The 23,667-nt window shown below is 49.2% G+C and overlaps 2 protein-coding genes across 13 annotated transcripts; both read left to right on the top strand.

The window, feature by feature from the left end:
* Positions 1-8,424: 8,424 nt before the first annotated feature.
* On the top strand, positions 8,425-9,305 carry LOC136458258 (uncharacterized). Its single transcript, XM_066458229.1, has one exon. The coding sequence runs from the start codon at positions 8,571-8,573 to the stop codon at positions 9,075-9,077; it is 507 nt and encodes a 168-aa protein (XP_066314326.1). The 5' UTR covers positions 8,425-8,570; the 3' UTR covers positions 9,078-9,305.
* A 2,170-nt stretch (positions 9,306-11,475) lies between these two features.
* On the top strand, positions 11,476-23,293 carry LOC136456020 (uncharacterized). 12 transcript variants are annotated; one of them, XM_066455783.1, is made up of 9 exons: positions 11,476-12,305; positions 12,405-18,968; positions 19,073-19,179; positions 19,525-19,607; positions 19,733-19,817; positions 20,905-21,070; positions 21,390-21,957; positions 22,846-22,896; positions 23,112-23,293. In XM_066455783.1, the coding sequence occupies exon 2, from the start codon at positions 15,200-15,202 to the stop codon at positions 16,187-16,189; it is 990 nt and encodes a 329-aa protein (XP_066311880.1). In that variant the 5' UTR covers positions 11,476-12,305; positions 12,405-15,199; the 3' UTR covers positions 16,190-18,968; positions 19,073-19,179; positions 19,525-19,607; positions 19,733-19,817; positions 20,905-21,070; positions 21,390-21,957; positions 22,846-22,896; positions 23,112-23,293. The 12 variants fall into 12 exon arrangements, 10 of the variants coding, with proteins under 10 accessions (XP_066311880.1, XP_066311881.1, XP_066311887.1 ...); XM_066455784.1 differs by having other exon boundaries at positions 21,390-22,560; XM_066455790.1 differs by lacking the exon at positions 21,390-21,957 and having other exon boundaries at positions 21,023-21,070.
* Positions 23,294-23,667: the final 374 nt, after the last annotated feature.

Below are 23,667 nucleotides of genomic sequence, written 5' to 3'. Positions count from 1 at the left end.
GCTTGTGTGATTCTGCCTTACACCCCACTGTTAGCACCATGGAGCGGGGACCATTATTGGGTAGATTTGTTCCTGGTTAGGCGTGACCTTAGCTGTTTGCTATGCTTGCATCGGCTAAATAGCCGATCGCCTGTGCGTTAACGCCTATGGTATGCGTCCATGATTCTGTTGAGCGTGAATAGATCTGTGTGCTTTGAGGGCTTGATTCATCGTCTTTTTCATGGCTGCATCGATCCGATCAAACCCCACTGTTAGGGATAGCGGGTTGAGTCTAAGGAGTCCACGGGTTTGTTCATGTGAAATAGTCGATTGTTCACACGTTGTAGTCCTTTTCACCTGAATCGGCTATTCTAGCCGATTCATCCGAGCCTTCATGTATAGCATGTCTTTCAGAAAGCCTATCGAAGTATGGATGTGTTTGTGGATTCTTCGGTTTTAGTTTGTTACTATCATCATAGCTACCATCGATCCGGTCAAACCTCACTGTTGATGGTAACATATTAGATTCAGAGCGTTTGTAGACCCGTTCATATCAGATAGTTGATTTGTTTGTGTGTTATATCTTTTCCTGATTAGATTCATTGGTTTAATGGTTTATACTAGCAACATCTATCTACCTGATGATCTAATTTACATATACGCGTATTGTACCTATCAATATGAAATTAATTGCTACTCATAAGCTTTACAGTCCGTAACAACCGATTTCTGTGTGAATTTGCTGTTTAGTCTTCTTTTGCGTCTGGCTACTCCTGAAGCGGCATACTTAGAACTGTCTGGGCATAGACCGGTATGTTCCATCTTAAATTACTGATAAACTTTCTCTCCTTGTTAATTGTAGGGTCAAATTGACTGGCACGTCTCGGGAGGAGTACGTAAGATCGACCATCCCTGCGTTGAAGCCAAGCGAATCTCCAACTCCATCGAGCGAACCCTTCTGGCTTGCTCGTGTGCCCAACACGATTGACATGTTTTCATGCCGACACATGTATTCGATTTTAGTTCTGCTCAATCTAAAACCTTTAGACTCAAGGGTCTGCCCCCATAACTCTAGTTTCCTATTTACTCCCGCCTGGCTTTCATCCACTAACACTACATCATCAGTGAACAACATACACCAAGGGATATCCCCTTGTATGTTCCTGGTAACCTCATCCATTACCAAGGCAAAGAGATATGGGCTTAAGGTTGACCCTTGATGAAGTCCAATTTTAATCGAGAAGTAATCTGTGTTACCATCGTTTGTTCGAATACTAGTCACAACATTGTTGTACATGTCCTTGATGAGGGTCACGTACTTTAGTGGGACTTTATGTTTGTCCAAAGACCACCATATAACATTTCTTGGTATCTTGTCATAAGCCTTCTCCAAGTCAATGAAAACCAAGTGGAGGTCCTTCTTCTGCTCTCTAAACCGCTCCATAACATGTCTTATTAAGAAGATTGCTTCTGTGGTTGACCTTCCGGGCATGAAACCAAATTGGTTTGTTGATATCTGCGTCATTCCTCGTAGGTGCTACTCGATGACTCTCTCCCATAACTTCATAGTGTGGCTCATCAACTTAATTCCCTGATAATTAGTATAACTTTGGATATCTCTCTTGTTCTTGTAGATTGGTACCAATATGCTTCTTCTCCACTCCTCAGGCATCTTGTTCGATCGAAAGATATTGTTGAACATCTTGGTTAGCCATACTATAGCTATATCCCTGAGACATCTCCACACCTTGATTGGGATACCATCAGGGCCCATCGCTTTGCCCTCTTTCATCCTTTTTAAGGCTTCTTTGACCTTCGATTCTTGAATCCTCTGCACAAAGCACCTATTAGTGTCATCAAACAAGTCATCCAGCTAAACGGTGGTGTTTTCGTTCTCACCATTGAACAATTTATCCAAATACTCTTGCCATCTATGTTTGACCTCATCCTCCTTCACCAAGAGTTGCTCCCTCTCACCCTTTATGCCCTTGACTTGGTTGAAGTCCTTTATCTTCCTATCACGAGCCCTAGCCATCCTATAAATGTCCTTCTCTCCTTCCTTTATACTCAAACGTTAGTACAGGTCCTCATAGGCCCATCCCTTTGTCTCACTCACAGCTTGTTTTGTAGTCTTCTTTGCCACCTTGTACTTCTCTATGTTGTTTACACACCTGTCATGATACAAGTGCTTATAGCACTCCTTCTTTTCCTTAATAGACTTTTGTACATCTTCATTCCACCACCAAGTATCTTTTGAGATGCATCCGCTCCCTTTGGTCACTCCAAGCACCTCTAAAGCAACCTTCTGAACGCATGTTGCCATCTTCTCCCACATGTTGTTTGCATCGCCTTCATCATTCCAAGGGCCCTCTTCAATGACCTTTTCCTTAAAGACCTTTGATGCCCCCCTTCTAATTTCCACCACTTTGTTCTAGCAACCCTAGCTTGTTTGTTCCCACAAGCTTGCACCAGAAAGTGGAAGTCAGCCACCACTAGCTTGTGTTGAGCGACCACACATTCTCCAGGTATCACCTTACAGTCCACACATGTTCATTTATCCCTCCTTCTTGTAAGGACAAAGTCGATTTGACTAGAGAACTAGCCGCTACTAAAGGTCACTAAATGGGATAGTCTCTTACGGAAGAAAGTGTTAGCTATCATCAGATCAAAAGCTGTGGCAAAGTCTAAGACTTTCTCAAACTTCTAAAATGCATAACTATTAAACCCTAACTCCTTTTTGCATGAAACCACTTCTAAAATTCATCTAAAATCAAACCCTACCATTTGCACCTAGTGCCACTATATAGTTCTATGTTTGCTTTTGCCTTTTCTTTTGTAGATAGCGGTAGTCTTATTCGATCAATACGTCCGACAGATGATGATAATCGTTAGGAGGACGAAGACCCAAATTTCGTAGACGTGCTAGAAGGTGACAACAATGAAGGCAAGTCCAAACTCCTCCTCCCTACCATCTTGCTTTAAACCACTAAAATGCTAAAACATGACTATGAGATTATTACCCTAGAAAATGAGCTCGGTTAATGCGACATGTTTAAGATAAAGGGTTATCTTGTTATTTTATGAGCTCCACACCATGACTAGATTTAGGGATAATAATGAAACTAAAAACTTGCTAAACCTGAAACTAAACCTCGATATGGGGCGAGTAGTGGTAAACTATGGAGGTAGTTTATCATGGCAGGGATGCCTAGAGAGGATTCTTGTGGGAGATACTTGCCTCAGTAACATAAGGACTGGTTCGTAGTCCCTCTTTCCTAGTGAGTTATTTCATACAGCCACATGTCTATTTGGGTAGGCTTGATCTCACACCCCATTAGATAGAAGTATAATATCTAATAGGTGGTCGGTGTCGGCAGCGGAATATAAGGAGCCGGTACGAGGGATAGGTTTTCTTCCATGTTCGGTTGGCGTGGATGCTATGTGCTCTTCCACGTTAAGCTTTTGGTTTTTAGGCCATGTTCGAGCCACTGTTTTCTTAGCCATGTTCGAGCCATGTTTTCTTTTGTGATGATTTGGTATCATCGCGTTTGGGGGGATTTGGTATCTTCCCGGTTTTGTGTTTCTAACCCCTGTGAAGCCATAGTAGAGCTATATGGACATCTAAGGTCGCGTACATTCGGGTATGAGGTCTCGTTAGGTCCATTTCGTCCACTAATCATGGATGAGGTTGCTCCTATTGTGTGGGGAAATTTGAACACCTCTGTAGAGTTTATTAAATCTATTCGAATAGCCACCTCTAGTTCTTCACATAATCGACCAAGGTATAATGGAGATACTCATTTTCCTTCCCCAACCGGAATTGGATACTAGCACCCCCAAAACACTAGGATTTGCCGTGTTTGGATGCGGTTTTAGCTTAAAGAAATAGCAAAATAGAGTGATGGAAGGGGGGATGCCAAGGAAAGTCTCACAAAGGTGGACAAAGATCAACAGATGCAAGATGGAATTTGGGTTCAGATGGTTCAGGGTTACGCCATAATAGTGCAAAAACCCATGCAGATGAATGGCACAAAGAGGATGATCTCACTCAGCTCAAGGCTTCGAATATGGTGCTCTCTAGGAGCCCCCCCATTCGCCAAGCTTCTGGTCCGGCAAGTAGCCCTGGTCACGGAGCTTCTGGAGGTGCTTCGACTTCATGCTCAGCGCCGGCCAGATCTGGCCGACGGCGGCCATCTCCGGCACTTCTAGCGCCCTCTTTTTGGTAGTCTTCTTGGCGGCAACGCTCGAGTTCTTGCCCTTACCCATCAAGCAGAGCTTTTTATAGATCTAGGGTTTATAAAAGCAAGATTGCAAAGCGCTCACAGTCGCTCGGGGGCTAAGGTAGAAAGCAAATGAAGCTGGGGGAGATGATGCTTAGGAATGGTTCCCTTTTTATACAGGGTTTCCATAGTAATGCGGCCCGATAATCACGCCAACGGGTGTGGCATTTCAGTTTCCTTTCCATTTTAATGTGGCTACGCTGTTTGAAATGACGGTTGCACACCTTTTCATGATCTCAGACACGTAGCACTCTACTCAGATTTATCCTTTGAGTTCATACCTATCGGGTACCTACCATGATACGACCATTGACTACATGGCCACATCATGACGTACTCGGACGGTTCACACAGTACTCGGTTGAAGAATTTTTATTCAACAACAGCTTAATAGATATAGGGTTTGACACTTTACAAGCTTCTGACTACGCGGTTTTAGTAACCATTTTCTAGATCAAAGCTTCTACTTACTACTCGACAGGGCACATCCGACTCGCTACCACAGTTTTCATTATGACAACGCAGTGCATCCAGGACCGGTGTTAGTGGTACAAAACTTTCTGGTCTACCGGGTTTGGGTAGCAATAGTGCTTCTTCTAACATCTGTCCACCAAAGCCAACTACGCTACCACCACTCGGATCAGCGGCTGATCATCAATGGACATACGTCGATAGGCACGCTTGAAGAACTAACATGGGACTACTGGATGAGGGAACATGTCTCATCACAAGGCTTCTTCTACCTGCCTCACCAGACCATTTTGTTTTGCACCACTGTGAGACTAGCCTGCTTCTAGTCTCTATCACAAGACTTCTTCTACCTGCCATATGGTTTACTCCTCCTATCAACAACACCCAGGGGCTGCTCTACTTCACACACCACCATATTCATTGCTATAGACTCAGAGTTGCTTTGCTATTCCCCAACTAATATGCAAGAGCTCGCTAGGAGGGTTTTTATAGGCCAAACATGGTGTTCATGGACCAGGTTCATGGACAGTGGAGTCGACAATTCCTATTGTTTAGTACAGGTCTATTTACTGCACTACAACTGTACAGTGGCCTCCCACTACACCTTTACAGTGCATCCGGACAGCGCACGTGGTGCTACAGTATACTTGGGTGGCATATTCAGAGCATATATTACTCCTATGTTAGCTTGAATTTACTCTTCACGGGACTAGACATTGCCTCACCTACTTTCTAACAAGTAGTCAGGCAATAATTTCTTTGACACCCCGAGCATATTCTTTTCAGATCCTAGCACCGACTACTACTACTCGGACACAAGCTCGGGGGCTGCTGGATACATATCCTCAGAGGATGATTTTTATTCTTTTTCAATAATTTACAGAAAAGACCCTCTAACTCTTTGTTCCAAACAGCAAGAGGCTCGGGGGCTACACTCAGTGAGTGCACTTTTTAGGAAAGTGCACATCACTCGAAGTTCTCAAGTGCACTCCATGGTTTCTCTACAGAAAGCACTCGGACAATACTTGTTTCTACTCGGCAAGACCTGAAGGAACAAGAAGGCTTCTAAGTTCAACCATGAAACGCTTAGGGGCTTGTCGATGCAGGACCCCAAGGATTCCCTATCGGGTCGACTTCTATGCTGGGCCCATGGCTGGGCCATGGTATGTTTGAAGGACATGGAGCAAGGTGGCGTGGACTTCAAGCTATCAAGGACCGACCTAGTCGGGTTACTAGAAAATCAAGATTTTGTAATAGAATTAGGACTCTTCTATTATAACTGACTAGGACTAGAGACGCACCCTTGCCCTCTCTCCCTATATAATGAGAGGCACGGTGCACCCCTTGTACCCTAACAATCATACAATCAATTCAACGTAAAAGGCTCACGCTGACTGGACGTAAAGACTATTACTCGATTACGAGGGCCCGAACCAGTATAAATCGTCGTCTCTTTGCGTTCACCATCGAGTTCGTTGAAACCCACCGAACACCGTCCCGGGTACCCCCGTGACGGGTTGCCGGTCATCAAACACCGACACCGAGGCCGAACATGGTGTTGTTGCCCTTGGCGGAGCCAGTGGTGCCGAAGCCCGAGCACGTCATGTTCTGATAAATCATCTTCAGGGTAGTGACGAAGCTCACGTCGAAGGTCTCTGGGTCTATTGTCTATGTCGCCACGCACACACCGTGTTGAGGATCGCCACCATGTCTGCGTCATCATCAGCACCAGCGGCAATGGCCACAGCGTTGAAGGGGCAATAGTGCCGTTGTGCTGGTCATGGCCGCTGCCACCGCTACATTAGCGCCGCAAAGGGGAGTCCTCGCGCAATACTGTATTGGTGTAAAGTGTATTTTTTAGAATCTGGTGTAAAGTGTATTGGTGTGTTTTTTAGGCCCCGTTTGGCAGGACTTCTCCACCGGTTTTAGGAGCCGTTTAGAGCCGTTTTCTACCAAACGGGGTAAAGTAAAATAGCTTCACTTGTGAAGCCCCTAAAAACATGCTCTCACAGTGATTTGGGGTGGGATGGAGCAAAAAAAAAAGTGGCTTCTCCCGGCTCCTCCTCCAGGCTCCTAAAAACATGCTCTCACAGGGAAGCCATTTTGCCAAACGGTTTACCAAAACCACTTCAGCTCTACCAGTGGAACTGTTCGTGGAGCTGAAGCCTAAAAAATGGCTTCACTAGTGAAGTGAAGCCCTGCCAAACGGGGCCTTAATTGTCATAGTAATTGACGAAGTCGATCCGGACTCTATAGGGTCAGGGGTTTTTTTTCGTGCATGTTTGCACGTGGGCGTGCATGATTTGCAAACGACGATACCTCGGCCTTGTTTAGATCGCAAGTTTTTTCACTCTCTCTCCATCACATCAAATCTTTGGACACATGCATAGAGTATTAAATGTAGATAAAAAAATAACTAAGGACAGTCCCAATGCTAGAAACTACGTATAGTTTCTATACCTATTAATTTTCATAGACACTATGTATAGAAACCATGGTTCCAATGGATAGTTTCTACAGAACAACTTTTTATCCAATCACATACACTCTCTCTCCATTCGCTACCAATCACATCCCTTCGTGTCTTAGTTCTCGTGTAGACATGGTTTCTAACTTAGACCCGGTTTCTATGATTTTTGTTCTCTCTCTTCAATAACTACCTTGCCACATCAGCAAAATGCTTAAGTGTCAGTACAATTAATGCCCATAGAAACTATAGTAATTTCTGCATTGGGAGTGCCCTAATTACACAGTTTGATTGTAAATTACGAGACGAATCTTTTGAGCCTAGTTAGACCATGATTGAACAATAATTGTAAAATACAAACGAAAGTGCTACAGTACCAAATACTGATTCCTAACCTCGATCTAAACGAGGCTCTCTTTTATCGTCGTGGACTCTGAACGTGTAAAACGGAAGCGGGGGCTCTGGCGTTTTTTTTCCTACGGAGGAAGGGCTTGGATGATGATTTTTTTTTTACGGAAGGGACGTTGCGGCCGGGTGATACGACGATACGGTTAGTTAACGAGAAAACGGGAGCGGGGGGCTCCGGCGTTTTTTTTCCTATACGGAGGAAGGGCTCGGACGATTTTGTTTTACGGAAGAGGCGTGGTGGCGGGTGATAAGACCATACGCGCCGTGCTCGTTTGGGGTTGTATGGTTTATAAGCCATGTCTAAAAATACTGTTGATTAATTTAATATGAGAGAAAAATACTGCTCATTGACTGATAAATCATAGTTATAAGTCGAATACGACCCAGCGAACAGGTTGAAAGTTTGTTGTTTTTTAGGTGGTAGTAGATTAGTTAGAATAATTCGCATCTAGCGATATGGATACAAAGTCGGACTCCAATACGTATTCCATCATGCTTTCTGTATCTTTTGTTGTATCTTTTATTTGATCAGACTACCTGTGCTCATACACCATAGAACGTCTCCGCCTCTCCGGCGATAATATAGATTCCGATTCCTCTCATGTAACGCAATTAATATAAAGTCACCTACCAACGAAGTAAAACTATTTCGCAAAGCTGATTGAGCCTGTTTGTGCGAGCCGTAGAGCGAGCGGTCACCGGCCGGCCACCTAGCAACCACCAGTTCCGCCACCAAGAAGATCCTCAGTTCCCAAGAAGAGGAGAGAATCCAAACACGCAGCTCTAGTGAGCTCCGGCCCACACGCAGGCCCGCTGTTGTTCCCCGCCGCGTGTCGTGTCCCGCAGGGCCACCTTTGCTCCCTAGTAGTCCCTTCCACCGCACGCGACCGCAGGCCCTCTGCACGAGCTCGCCAACACACGTCTCCCCCCGCTCCGCGCCGAGCGTACCAACCCTCCTGCCGCCCATGGAGATCTCCGCCTCCGCCGCGGCGGCCGCCTCCTCCCCGCCGGCCAGGCCGCTGCCCCTGCGCCTGCTCGCCTCGTCATCGACCCACCCCGCCACGTCCTCCTCCACCACCATCCGCCGCCGCCCATCCTCCTCGGCCACCGCCACGGTCCGCCACCGCGCGCGCACCCGCCCCCGGACGGGGCGGTCCAAGCCCCCCACCGACGCGGGCGACTACTTCTCGGGCAACGACGGCCCCGGCCTTGGAGGATCCGGCGGCGGCGGAGGAGGAGGAGGACGGTGGAACTGGAACAGCGGCTTCGGCTCCGGATCAGAGGGCCCTGGCGACTGGGAGCCCGATGTGCCGACGCCCCGGAGGTCCGCGGCGGATGCGGCGATCGAGGTCGTCTACGAGCTGATGTGCCTGATCGCGCTCTCAAACTGCACCCAGTTCGCCGTCCGCAGGCTCGCGGGCCTCCTCTCCGCCCGAGTCGCCGCTCTGCGATTCGTCCCCACCGTCTGCTGATCATCCGTGGGGTTTGATTTACTTCCTCTTCCTCCTGCCCGTCTACCTGAGAACCGCTTCTGTATATATATCTGTCTGCAACTGCGGTTTTAGGGGGTTGGGGACTAGGGGGATCAGGATCTCTTCCTGCTGTTCCTTGGTGCGTGCGTCAAGCATTATACCTTTGAGCAGTAGCAAAATTCGTCGAATTCAAATGGAAGAACAAATAAATAAGAACAACTTCTTTTATCCTTTGTTGTTGGACTCAAGACTGATTGATGCAAATTGTGTTAGGATGCATCATTATCTGTTCCTTGTGTATATAAATGTGCTGTAATTTATTTTCTTGCAATTCTTCTATTCAAGGCATGCCAGAAGCAATGCATTTGGGGAATTCGTATGGCTACTAACTTTGCACTTCGTACTTCAACGATTTCTTTTCCTATAATCAGCCATTACTTTCCAATTGTTACTCAAGTGGATGTGCTATGCTATATGGTTAATAATACTCTGCAGAACAATGGCTTGCTGATGCGGGCTCGCTCAGCTGTGCTAGTAGCACAGTGGGGTGCAGCAGCTGCTGTTTATTTCCTATATAGAAGAAAAGTGATTCCAAGTGTGCTTGCTGCAGCAAGCTCTTCCGAGCAAGCCAGATATGCACCGTATGTAGGATGATATTACTAGGTAGCAATGGGGGGTATACTGCAATGATTATTGTAAATAGATGATCCAGACTGGATGGAGAAATCTACTTGCTGGATTATAGTTTTGTTACTCAAGCCAAATTGTAGTAATTTATGATTTTTAGAAAGGGGATGGAATAAACAGGACCTCCTATTGACTATTATTGAATGGCCTAATGTTTATACTGCTTTCTACGTTCATATATCAATTATTACTATCCAACATGCTTAGGTCTAATTCCATCTAAGGAGGAGAGGAAAAAACAGAGGAGCTGGGTTCCAACGATTTTCTTTCTCATTATCTTGATTACATTTTTCCTGTAGTTTTAGAGTGATTTTCCTGAGAGCAAAATGAAACAAGAGAGTAGCCTTTATTGGTGATTTTTCGTCAAGCTTTTCACACTTGCACGCTTTTAATTTTTTTTTTAAATCTGGAGTTTGTGTAAAAAACCCCTCTATTTATACTATTTTCCTAAGTTTGACATCTTATCCATTGTTCTTAAATTCAATGTTATTTGTAACCATTCATAGGTTTTCAAGAGTTTTAAGTTTCCTGTATGTACACACTTCTACAGCTGTTTTATTTTTGCCCCTCTGTTGTTGTGAGTGCTTTCTCTCCTTATTATACTTGCGTCCAGGCAGTCCTATTAGGTTCCTATTTACTGGCTGACCATAACGAGGGAATTTTAGATATATTTTGTGGTTGGTATTCGACTAGTCATGCAGTTGTACGATCTTTCATGTTTTTGAGATAATTGAGGAAGGCACATTGTTTCTTTCATTCATGTTTAGGTTAAAGTTTAGAATGTATATTCTGCTTATAAGATCTGTTCCATACATCTGAGAGGTTCAATGATTATCAGTGTATGCTGGAGGGACTGAACAGCAAAGAAACTTTTGTTTTAGTGCTGAACAGCAAAGAAACTGATCGCAAGCCAAACAACCATTTTCTTTTGGCAACATTTATGTTCCAGTTGCAACTCTTGAGGGCCTAGGGCTGCCCAACTTAAGTGAACAACACATAAATGCTACAAATGAACAATGGAAGGATTCTGAAAGTAAAATGATTACCTGTAGACAGTAGTGATGGGTTATAAATCAACACAGCATGAGTTGTATCAATTATCAACTGGCATACAATCGTTGCAGATTGAGACATCAGAGAAGATTTACAAATAACATTCTTTATTTACATGCAGGTTGTGAAGAAAATAGCAAAAAATAACCTGTTATTATGAGTGCTTGATCATGGCTGCACCTGTCATCCTACCCACAAAGGATCGTAAGGGTCCTGCTTGTCTGAACTCCCCTGCCGGTACACAAGCTGGTTTACTACTACTGGCTAGCCACCGTAGCTTCCTGACGATATGAAGGTATTCCTTACCTCATCGCGCTCAAGCAACACGAGGACTATAAAGATCAGCGCCAGTGCCATAGAAGCAATTGTTACACCCACAGAAACGACCCGCATCTTGTTTCGCCGCCCTCCTTCCCTTAGCTTCTGTTCGGTTTCTGGGGAACCGTGGCCGGGAACAAATCCAGTCAGGATTACGTGTCTAATTTGTATAAGCTTCCTCCAGGCAGCATGGTTCCTGCCTCTGTTCCTGGCCAAACGAACGAGCCCTTAGGCTGTGTTCGTTTCTTCCGGAACGAGCCGTTCCATGCCCGGAACGGTTCCTACGCTATATAAATTTACGAAGAATCAGTTAGGCCGGGATTCAATCTCCGGTAACCGAACAAGGCCTTAAGATGATCATTCGGGCAAGGTTGCTGACTATGGCCAGGAATGCGAAGAAGACCGTCGTCTTGTACAGCTTCCCCATGGGTTGACAATTGTTCTGCTGGGAGTAGACTGCCATTAGCGCTCCAAACATGGCCGGGTAGAGTCCCGGCCACAGCACAATACAAACCTTAAGTTTCTGAGACCACGATCCGCTGTTGCACTGCTCAACACTGTTGCACTGCATCCCAGTCGTCCGTTCCTCCTGCCTCCTCCCCGTCGTGTCCGTCCGATCCGGCTGCCGCCGCTCCACCGCTGCCCTCCACTCCCCGTCCCGGCTCGGTAGAAAAAAAGGGCCCTACGCTCGACCGGCCGCCGCTCCCAATCTCCCATCACCCGCCTCCCTCGTCTCCTGCTCCCACGAGTGCCGCTCCCACCCCCACGCCGTGGCCGCCCCAGCCCCGCCCCCGACGACGCCGCGCACCATCGTTGCCCCTGTCGGATGCTGCGACGCCTCCGCCGCCCGCCACGATCTCCGCCTCCGTCTCTCCCCACCGATGCGGGAAGACCCCGACGCGAGCAGCCCCAGCGTGAAGGCCCCAGCACCGGCGACCCCTGCCGCGTCGCCCTCTCGAGCGGCCCCGGCGGCGCGACAGCCAAACATGAGTGCTTCCCGCCACGTCGTCCTACGTCAGCGGCCCCCGGAGCGGCGGCGGCGTCGACCTAGGTGACGCCGCTCGTGCCTGTGCGCGTACGACGTGCCTCCTCCCCTTCGCTGTTGATGCCAATTTGCAGATGGAGTCTGCGGATGTTCTCGAGGAAACCCTAGCCACCGATTTCGCCCAGGTCAGGCCTCACGCAGTCACGGCCTCCTCTGCATCCTCTTCCTATTGAACGCCTCCTATGCTTTGGTGATGATGTGTTTCTTTGGTTTCATACTACCAGATCTGCGCTCACACATCAAGGACGTACCACTCTGCTGCAGGGGGGAGAAGCCCACCTACCTTTTGAATCATGGAAACCGTACGGATACATATACATATATATATATAGTCTCCTTAGCTTACTTTTGATCTCACCACCTGAAGACCATTACGAGCTTGGTTCGTTACCTCATCATAAACAAGGTTCCATGTCTTTCAAAATTGGACCACAGATGTTTTAATTTGTGTTCGCAGAGAGGCGTATGCTTCATCCCATTTTGTTTCTTGGAAAGCCCCTCCCCATACTTAGCTTCTTTGTAATACCATCTATTCATTAAAGTTTCTCCAATGAGGCTACAACCTCAAGATGCACATAAATGTTTTTATTTGTGTTCACAGAGAGGGGTATGCTTCAGCTCATTTCGTTTCTTGGAAAGCCCCTCCCCATACTTTGCTTCTTTATCATACCATCTATGCATTAATGTTTCTCCAATGAGACTACAACCTGAAGATATCTACACATGCTGCATAAAAGTATAGACACTGTCACAGGATCATGGTCATTTATCCCATCCATAATCCAAATGAATGCCGTTTTTGGTGAGTCCCTGCCCCCTATATTGGTGTCGTGAAATTAGCAACATTTCTGCAGTCATGTCATAATTGTCCTCAATTGCGGGTACTCGATTGGCTGCTAGATGCTAAAAAAAATGCTTCGATCATTTCTTAGGTACACAATGTAAGTTTCATGTTCATTTTTTTTTTATCGAGACACTATGCACTTATGTCTCATTGGTATTGTCATTGCCATACCAGTATAGCTACTTAAGCAAACATTCCCATTTATGTATCTCTGTATACCTGTTTATTTTGTTTATACTGCCAGTTCAGTTGCATATTTGGGATCTATTTGGCAAGTTTTACACCGTTGGTTTTTGTTATGACGGGCCTCCACTATGGCCATAGAAGGCCTGCTCGAGGCTAGGAGACCGCGTCCAGGAAGGCCTCAAGTCTACATGTCGCAGTCGTATTAGCTATTATTAGAATTATTGGAATTATTAGAATTTATTTCCTAGTATTAGATGAGAAGAGTTATAAATACCTTGTAAGACTATTTTGAGAATTAAGCAGAAACAATCTATTGTTTCCGGCTTCCACTGGGAGCCGGGAGTTCCTAACCCTAGCCGCTTCTACTGTTCACGCGTTACTGTAGTTACGCGAGGGTTCTAGGGCTACAGCCGCAGCTCCCTCGCTGCAGCCACGGCGCCGCCGTGCCGTCTTCCTCGTGCACTTCGACCTCGCCCTCCAACCTCCCACGCATACAACCTACGGTCCCTCTCTAGCAGGACCAAGGTTCCTAGCAGCTTGGTACTAGAGATTCCAGGCACGATGACCTCCGCTCCGCTCAGCCACATCGCGCCACCGCCGATGTCGTCCATGCCGCTGCCCACGGTGTCCTCTGAGCTCTCGGACGCGTCCACCTCGTCGGGCGGCTCGCTCACCCTGGAAACCATGGCTGGCGTGGTCGATCAGCTCAGCCGCAACATGGACCAGCTTGGCCGCAACATGGTCGCCATGCAGGCGTCCTTGGCCAGCCTCCTTCCACCGCCTCTCCCATCACAGCCGCCACCTCCATCATTGCCGCTGCCGGCTGCACCTCAGGTATCGCAACAGCCGCGCTTTCCCTACGGCATGCCCCATAGCGGGCCGGGGGTGCCTCTCCATCTGCTTCAGTGGCCGGCCTCCCCGTCCCCCATACCGTCGTGGGCAATGTTGGGGTCAACTTCGGCGCCGGTCTATACGTTCGCCACCTCACCAACGCCGTCCCCGTTGAACCCCTCCGTCGTTCCTCCAGCCCCGACATCTGGACCGTTCGATGGCGGCATGGACGGACCGCTCCTCTACGGCGGCGCTACTGTGTCGGCGGCACCAGCGGCCCTCGGGGGCGGCGGCACGTCGGCCATTGATCACGGAGCGCACGGGGGCATTCCAGCGCCGCCTCGGTTCTACAAGCTCGAGTTCGCCACCTACGACGACGGTGTGGATCCGATGAATTGGCTTAACCAGTGCGAGCAATTTTTCCGCGGCTAGCGCACTCTCGCCTCGGATCACACATGGTTGGCGTCTTACCATCTCCGCGGCACTGCACAGACGTGGTACTATGCACTCGAACAAGATGAAGGCATGCTAGCCTGGGAGCGCTTCCGCGAGTTGTTCCAGCTTCGTTTCGGACCATCTACGCGGGGCACACGTTTGGCGGAGCTTGCTCGTCTGCCTTTTACCTCCACGGTCCCGGACTACTCGAATCGCTACAATGCCGTCCTCTGCCATGAGCGCGACCTCAACCCTCGTCAAAAGGCGCAACTCTACGTCGGCGGTCTTCCTGAACATATCAAGGTGGACGTCGAGATGCAACATCCGCAGGACCTGCAATCCGCCATGTACTACGCGCGGGCTTACGAACGTCGCGCGGCTGCCTTCCTGCCTGCACCATAGCCGCAGCAGCAGCGCAGCGCTCCTCCACCGGCACGTTCCGGCCTCTACCCAGCTTTTCAGACGGCTGCAGCTCCATCCTCGGGGACTGTACCACAGCCGTCCTCGACGAGAACTCCTGGGCAGCCGCGGTTCCGCCGTCTGTCACCGGCGGAGCAACAAGAACGACGGCGCCAAGGCCTCTGCTTCAACTGTGACGAACCCTACGTTCGCGGCCATGTCTGTCAGCGTCTGTTCTACTTGGAGAATGACGACTACGTCGACGCAGAGATCCCTGCCGAGGTTGCCGCCGCGGCCGCGGTCGCTCCTGCAGTCCTGGAGCCCATGGGGGAAGCGTCGGCCACCGCCGGGGCGCCACCCACAGTGTCCCTATACGCGATCGCTGGGGTGCACCCAAAGAACGCCATGCTTCTGCCCGTGACAGTGCGGGGTCACCATCTGGTGGCTCTCCTCGACTCCGGCTCGACGACCAACTTCATCAACGCCGATCTTTTCAGTCGTCTGCAGCTTCCCTTCGTTCCGCATCCCACGCTACGGGTGCTCGTGGCCAACGGCGACCGCGTACCGTGCCACGGGGTCGCACGCGATGTCGCGTTGACAATCGGCGCCGAGGAGTTCTCCATCACCTGTTTCGGCATCAGTCTCGGCGAGTTCGACCTCATCCTCGGGTTCGACTTCCTGCGCTCCCTTGGCCCTGTACTGTGGGACTGCGAGAGCCTCTCCATGTCCTTCATGCGCGCTAGACGCTGTGTACAGTGGACGGGGCTGGGCTCCCCCTACGACGACACCACCAGGCAGCAAGCGATTCGGGCGGTGAGCGACGCCTCCGGACCAACCCTCCTGGACCGGCTACTACTGCAGTTCGGGCCGGTCTTCGACGAGCCGTGCGGCCTTCCGCCAGTACGTCCCTATGACCACCGGATTCACCTCCTGCCAGGCACCGCTCCAATCGCCGTCCGTCCCTATTGCTACCCGCAGCTCCAGAAGGACGAGTTGGAGCGGCAATGCGCCGCCATGCTGGAGCAAGGGATCATACGCCCCAGCACATCTCCGTTCTCCGCCCCGGTTCTCCTTGTTTGCAAGGCCAACAACTCCTGGAGGTTTTGCATCGACTACCGCGCCCTCAACGCGCAAACCTCCAAGGACAGGTTTCCCATTCCGGTGGGGTGGACGAGCTCCTCGACGAGCTCCACGGCGCCCGCTTCTTCACGAAGCTGGACCTTCGTTCGGGCTATCACCAGGTGCGGATGCATCCGGACGACATCAGCAAGACGACGTTTCGGACACACCAGGGGCACTACGAGTTCTTGGTGATGCCTTTTGGTCTCTCCAACGCTCTGGCCACTTTCCAGGCATTGATGAACGACGTTCTCCGCCCATATCACTGCAGGTTCGTGCTAGTGTTTTTCGATGATATCCTGATATATAGCTCCTCGTGGGCGGAGCACCTGTAGCACGTCGGAGTCGTCCTCAACGCTCTTCGCGCCCACCGTCTCCACCTCAAGCGCTCCAAATGTTCGTTTGGGGCTTCCTCTGTGGCCTACCTCGGCCATGTGATATCCGCCGAGGGCGTCGCCATGGATGCTGACAAGATTGCGGCGGTCGCCTCCTGGACCGTGCCTTGCGCGGCTTCTTGGGGCTCGTCGGCTACTACCGGAAGTTCATCCGGGACTTCGGCGTCATCGCGGCGCCACTGACGCGTCTCTTGCGGCGTGACGCGTTCGCTTGGGACGAGTCCGAGGCGGCCTTCCTCGCGCTCAAGGGCGCCCTCACCACGGGACCGGTCCTGCAGATGCCCGACTTCGACAACATCTTCACGGTGGACAGCAACGCCTCGGGTGCAGGGTTTGGTGCCGTCCTGCACCAGGGCGTCGGGCCTCTCGCCTTCTTCAGCCGGCCGTTCGCCACCCGACACCTGAAGCTAGCCGCTTACGAGCGGGAGCTCATCGGGTTGGTGCAGGCGGTACGACACTGGCGGTCGTACTTGTGGGGGCGCCACTTCCTCGTCCGGACGGACCACTACAGCCTCAAGTACCTGCTGGACCAACACTTGTCGACGGTGCCTCAGCACCAGTGGGTCAGCAAGCTGTTTGGGTTTGACTTCGCCGTAGAGTACCGTCCGGGCCGCCTCAACACGGTGGCGGACGCTCTATCCCGCCGCGACGCCGAGGATGCCCCCGAGCTCGGCGGTACAGCAGCGGCGGCGAACATCTCCGGGCCGTCTTTCACGCACATTGACGACGTGCGCCGCGCAACAGCCACGGCGCCGGACGCCGCGCTGCTGTAGGAACGCCTGCGCGCGGGTCAGCTGGCTGCTCCCTGGCGCGACGACGCTGGACTCCTGCTACACGGTCACCGCATCTTCATTCCCGACGTGGGCGACCTGCGACATCAGGCCATACAACTCGCTCATGGGGCTGGCCATGAAGGCGTTCCGAAGACGCTACATCGTCTTCGTTCGGATTTCTATTTTCCGGGCGATCGCACGTTGGTGTAGGATTGGGTGCGCTCCTGTGCTGTGTGTCAGCGAAACAAGACTGACGCTCTTTGGCCGTCGGGCCTCCTACAGCCTCTGGAGGTGCCGTCCCAGGTGTGGACGGACATCTCCATGGACTTCATCGAAGGGCTGCCCAAGGTCGGCGGCAAGTCGGTCATTCTCACCGTCGTCGACCGCTTCTCCAAGTATGCGCGTTTCATTGCGCTCGGTCATCCCTACACCGCCGCGTCCGTCGCTCGCGCCTTCTTCGACGGCATCGTCCGCCTTCACGGGTTCCCGACGTCCATAGTTAGCGACCGGGATCCCGTGTTCACCGGCCACGTGTGGCGCGACCTCTTCAGGATGGCCGGCGTGACTCTGCGCATGAGCACGGCGTTTCATCCCCAGACGGACGGGCAGTCGGAGGTGGTGAACAAGGTAATCGCAATGTATTTGCGTTGTGTTACAGGTGACCGGCCTCGTGCTTGGGTGGATTGGCTATCATGGGCGGAATATTGCTATAACACTTCTTTCCACAGTGCCCTCTGCGCGACGCCCTTTGAGGTGGTGTATGGCCGTCCCCCGCCATCCATCCTACCATATCGGCCGGGGACAGCGCGTACTGAGGCCGCGGATGCTCTTCTCCGCAATCGTGACGAGATGTTGGCTGAGGTTCGTCAACGCCTTATTCAAGCTCAGTAGCTTGCGAAGAAGTACTACGACGCCAACCACAGGGAGGTGGAGTTCGGCGTTGGCGCGTGGGTCTGGCTGCGCCTCCTCCACCGTACGATGCAGTCTCTCGACCCCCGTGCCAAGCACAAGCTGGGGCCTCGCTGGGCTGGCCCCTTCCACGTGCTGGAGCGCATCGGCCGCATCGCTTATCGCCTACAGCTGCCGGACGGAGCGCGTTTGCATGATATCTTTCACGTCAGTCTTCTGAAGCAGCATCGCGGCGATCCTCCAGCTGAGTCCGGTGTCCTACCCCCGACGTAGGATGGCCGCATCCTGCCAGCGCCGGACCATGCGTTGAAGGCGCAGCAACGTCGGGGTGTCTGGAAAGTCTTGATCAAGTGGCTCGGGTTGACTGAGGAGGACGCTACCTGGGAACGCGTCGATGATTTCAAGGCTGCCTACCCCAACTTCCAGCTCGAGGACGAGCTGTTTTCGCAGGCGGGGAGAGATGTTATGACGGGCCTCCACTATGGCCGTAGAAGGCCTGCTCGCGGCTAGGAGACCGCGTCCAGGAAGGCCTCAAGTCTACGTGTCGCAGTCGTATTAGCTATTATTAGAATTATTGGAATTATTAGAATTTATTTCCTAGTATTAGATGAGAAGAGTTATAAATACCGTGTAAGACTATTTTGAGAATTAAGCAGAAACAATCTATTGTTTCCGGCTTCCCCTGGGAGCCGGGAGTTCCTAACCCTAGCCGCCTCTACTGTAGCTACGCGAGGGTTCTAGGGCTACAGCCGCAGCCGCCGCTCCCTCGCTGCAGCCATGGCGCCGCCGCGCTGTCTTCCTCGTGCACTTCGACCTCGCCCTCCAACCTCCCACGCATACAACCTACGGTCCCTCTCTAGCAGGACCAAGGTTCCTAGCAGTTTTATTCCATTCTGAGTAATACTTCTCTTTCATGCTATCTAATTTCCCATTGTGGTTTCTTATGTCCTTTGGTATCCCACTGTGCTTATCTCTGGTACACCATCTATTGCTGTGTACAGATACCTCCCAAATCCGTATCCAGTTCTGAAGACAAGGATTCATAGCAAAAGGAAGACATTTTCATGGCCATTTATCCCTTGCATCAACCAAATGAATGCCATTTGTGGTGAGTCCCTGCCCGCTGTACTGTTGTCATGCGATCGACAATATTTCTGCGGTCAGGTTGTACTTGTGCTGAATTGAAGGTACTCAATTGCCTGCTAGCTGCTAAAAAACGTTTCGATCATTCCTTAAGTATTTAGTGTCTGTTTCATGTACATAGTTTTTTTTTATCCAGAGATAATATGACTTCGTAGTTGTAGATAAAAATTATTTGCAGATACTTGGGAAAATAAGGGTCTAGCATTTGATCTGCCTCTTTTCCTAATCATAGCGTGCTTTCATGAAATTTGTACTGAAATATCATGACACCACATTCTGATTTCTAACCATGCTGTTTCCTTTGACATAGGGACTGCATTGAGGAAGATGATGAATCTGTCTTAGAGAGTCAAAGGCTATCGAGCTGTGCAGAATGCTCAATGCAGAATTCAGGTTGAGGCTTGCCAATCGTTTCAATGCATTTTTTCCATTTCTTCACAAAATATTTAGTATCGTTTGGTAGATCATTTGCCTCAAATATGTAAAACATACTAATTTTCTACCTCATATTTGTTCAGATCAGTGCATTTATCAGGGCTTCACTACTTTACATATACCTGAAATATGTAACACATACTAATTCTCTAGCTCATATTTGTTCAGGTCAGTGCATTTATCAGTGCTTCGCTACCTTACATATAAATTATAGTCTTGAGTTACATTCTTAAGAAATCATTTTTGCTTCATGATATATGTATAACCCACTAATGGGTATCTACATTTTTGCCGTTCAAGTTCGTAATGGTTGCCTATTTTTTTAACAATAAGTTGATGACCTTTAAACATAGTTTGGGGTATTTTCTCTCATTTGTCACAGCAGTAATATCTTACATGAAAGCTGACAAATGTAATCCAGCTACAGGTGATCATTGTGCTTACTATTTAGCCTAACAATGTCATGTCAGGCACCATTTTGTTAATGTGTTAGGCACCCCTATATTATAATTCCTGTCATCTTTCTAGATTTTGTACTGCTGCTTCCAGCCTCTGCATCTTCATTTTGTGGTTCACATGTGAGCATGGCAACTGATACAGGCATGATGTCTTTAACTGCTAGAGCTAAAAGAAAGAACACTACCTACTACCTACCTTGATACAATCATTTCCTGAATAGTAATGATACTAAACAGTTCAGCGAGAAGTTGGTTTGGTTATATCATGTAAATATTAACCACTGTTCGCAAGAGAAGTGTAAATATAAACAGGGTAAATTTTGGCCTTCTGCTTTGTGCAACTCTACTGTAAATACAGGGAATGAAGACATATGCACCATTTATATGTGCCTTATTTAATACAAAAGTTAACTATGTTGCTTAATTTTTAGTGACCTATGCCTACAAAAAAGAAATTTTATTTGTCTTTTCATACATGAATGCTTTTTAGTTAGATAAACAAAGGGTAGGGAGTGAATTTTTGGTGACGGCCGCTCGCCCCCCACTCGCGCAGCCACGTCGGGATTCTAGGGTGGTGACCTCCATAATTGGCAGTGGTGTACATGAATATATCTTGGATTTTTCCTTTTTTTCCCCTTCATGTAGGTCTTTGCTAAATGGCATGTTCTTACAAGTTTATTGTGGAAAGATTCCAATACGAATAAAAGATTTGGTACATATATTTGTGTAGTCATGCGTGTGTTACATACTGGTGAAAGATTACAGTGTCATTGTCTAATTTGAAATTGTTCTTGCAGGTTAGTTGCATCACATCACCTATAGATGACCTATGAGCTTTCATCTGCTATTTGTGAAGGTTGCTATGGAGTGTTGATACCTCTTTTCATTATCCCTTGACATCCATTGCTACCGAAGGTCCGATGACGTGCACAGGTGTGCACACCATTTTGGGCAGGTCCTTTGGTAAGTGCATTGACTTCCTCTGAGCAATGTTTTTGAGGCGCCGCGGCGAGGCGTAGCGCCCGACCCCTTCACAATGCCTAGGCGTTTGTGGCGGACGCCCAGGCGACGCCATACACATATTGTATACCTCGTTTGTTGCCAATTCTTGAGCCCATGTTCCTTAGGAAAAGAGCAAATTTGCACAGCTAAGGGAGCACTACTAATCAGTAACATAATAATCAAAGCAAGTGTATACTAATCAAAGAAAGACCTGTTGCTGTAGCAACTGTAAACTAATCAAAGCAAGTGTATACTAATCAAATCCATGTTGCTGTTGCAGTGTATGTGGCAGTCCAAGCACAAGCAGACATTAGTATGTGTGAGTAATACTAAAGAAAGACGGCTCAGAAATATAAAAACAGAGCACGAGCAAGGCGCACGAGGCATTAAATACTACAATACTCAGAGCAGAGACGGGATACCAGGCAGCAGGCAGGGTCATACCAGGTGGAGGGAACAGAGAGGAGGCAGGGGCATACCAGGCGGAACAGAGAGGAGGCAGGGGCATACCAGGCGGAACAGAGAGAAGGCAGGGGCATACTAGTCGGACGATAGACGGCCGGCGGTGGTGGAGACACGAGATGAACGGGCAGCTGTGGATAGGTGGACGGCCGACGGAGGCAGACAGTCACGGCGGACGCGCAGATGCGGATGGCCGATGCCTGCAGCGGCGGAGATGCTGGAGCGGCTCCACGGCAGGTGCGGACGACCAAGCAGAGATGCAGGGGCGGCTCCTCGGAAGGGGCGGCTGGTCGGTGGACTCGAGTTGTCGAGCAGAGGAGCAGCAAAGCGGAGCTCAAAGTCGGCCCGCTGCTTTCTCTCTCCCTCTCCCCTCGCCCGCACTCACGGTAAATGCCTCGCACAGTAGATTTCTCGCGCGAAGAGCCTATCTAGGTCACAGTTCCCGCGCCAGGGGCAGACGCGCGGTCGATTTTCCGCGGCCCGCGGTCATTTTCGCACCCTTCCCCCGCGGCGCGGAAGTGCGGTCGTTTTCCCGCGGACGCGCGGTCGATTTCGCGCCCTTCCCTCGCTAATTAGCATCTGGCGTCCATGGCGGGGCTGTAGGCATCCGTCCGACACCTTTCTACGCCTAGGCGACGCCAAATTCGATTAAGCGGATGCCATACAAGTGTAGGTTGTGGTGCCCTCGACGCCCAGAGCCTCTGCCACGCCTTGTTGCCTAGGCGACCCTCAAAAACAATGCCTCTGAGTTTGAGACATATATGCAGCAAAATAACATCTTCAGACTATAAACAGAGAAATCAATGACGGGTTGACCATTCCCCCCATTTCTAGATTCTGACTGCTCATGTATCTAATGTGATTTCTGTTTCCACAAAAGGCAACCTACAGCCAGTCAACCACTGCAAGGAACGATAAAGAACCTCACCATAGTCTGTAGCAGAAAAAAATACTTGAACGAATAGCCGCTTTCATACACCGCACTAAAGGTAAGAATCTCTTATTGGCTGAAAAGAAATGCCATTCAAAAGTCCTATTTTGTTTTCACTCGTATTGGTTGAAAAGAAATGCCATTCAAAAGTCCTATGTTGTTTTCACTCAATATAAATTATACCACCCAGTCATAAGTATTGCATCAAAAAATGCACAACGATATTGACTGAAGAGTCCCTCCATTGAATTATGTGGATCTCTAACATATTATATTCTACTTTCAGGTTACATAGCCTATGTTATGTGCACTTAAAAAGCCTCCTGCTATGTACTTTTTGCAGGTACTCAATTGCGTGCTAGCTGCTAAAAAAAATGCTCCGATCATTCCTTAGGTATATAATGTCTGTTTCCTGTTGATAGTTTTTTTTATTTATCCAGAGACAATATGACAAAGTAGTAATGAACAAAAGTTGTTTATAGATGTTGGGGAAAAAGGACCCAGCATTTGATCTGCTTCTCCCAATCATAGTGTGCTCTTGTGATATTTGTACTAAAATATCATGACACCACATTCTGATTTTTAACCATGCCATTTCCTTTGACACAGGGACTGTATAGAGGAAGATGACGAATCTGTCTTAGACTCAAAAGACTAACGAGCTGTGCAGAATGCTCGATGCAGACTTCAGCTTGAGGCTTAGCTATTGTTTCAATGCAATTTTTGCATCCTCCACAAAACATTACTGTCATTTGGTAGATTATGTACCTGAAATATGTAAAACATACTAATTTGGCCTTTTGCTTTGTGCAACTCTGAAGGAATGCAGACATATACACCTTTTATAATTTGGCCTACCCGCAGCGAAGCGCGGGGTGCAAGCTAGTTCCAATGGTTTTGCAGGAACTGCGATGGGTGCCGTGCTCCTGCTGCTGGTACTGCTACTGCTACAAGAGGCGTTTCAGCTGGCGGTCTGGGTTTGTACAGCTTGAGGAACCACACAACGGATACTCCAGTAACCACAGCAAGTGCCACCACGATGTATCCTTGCAGGAGCGGGACTACTGCCGCGAAGGCGGCCGTGGCTACCAGCGCCACGAGAAGGCATGCAGCGACCCTGACGAATTTGTTGACTACCTTCTCCCTGTGGCGTGTGTTGGTTACC

This window comes from Miscanthus floridulus, chromosome 6 (genome assembly GCF_019320115.1).
Source record: "Miscanthus floridulus cultivar M001 chromosome 6, ASM1932011v1, whole genome shotgun sequence".
In the NCBI taxonomy this organism is placed as follows: Eukaryota; Viridiplantae; Streptophyta; class Magnoliopsida; order Poales; family Poaceae; genus Miscanthus; species Miscanthus floridulus.
This window is presented reverse-complemented; position numbering and strand designations above follow the sequence as displayed.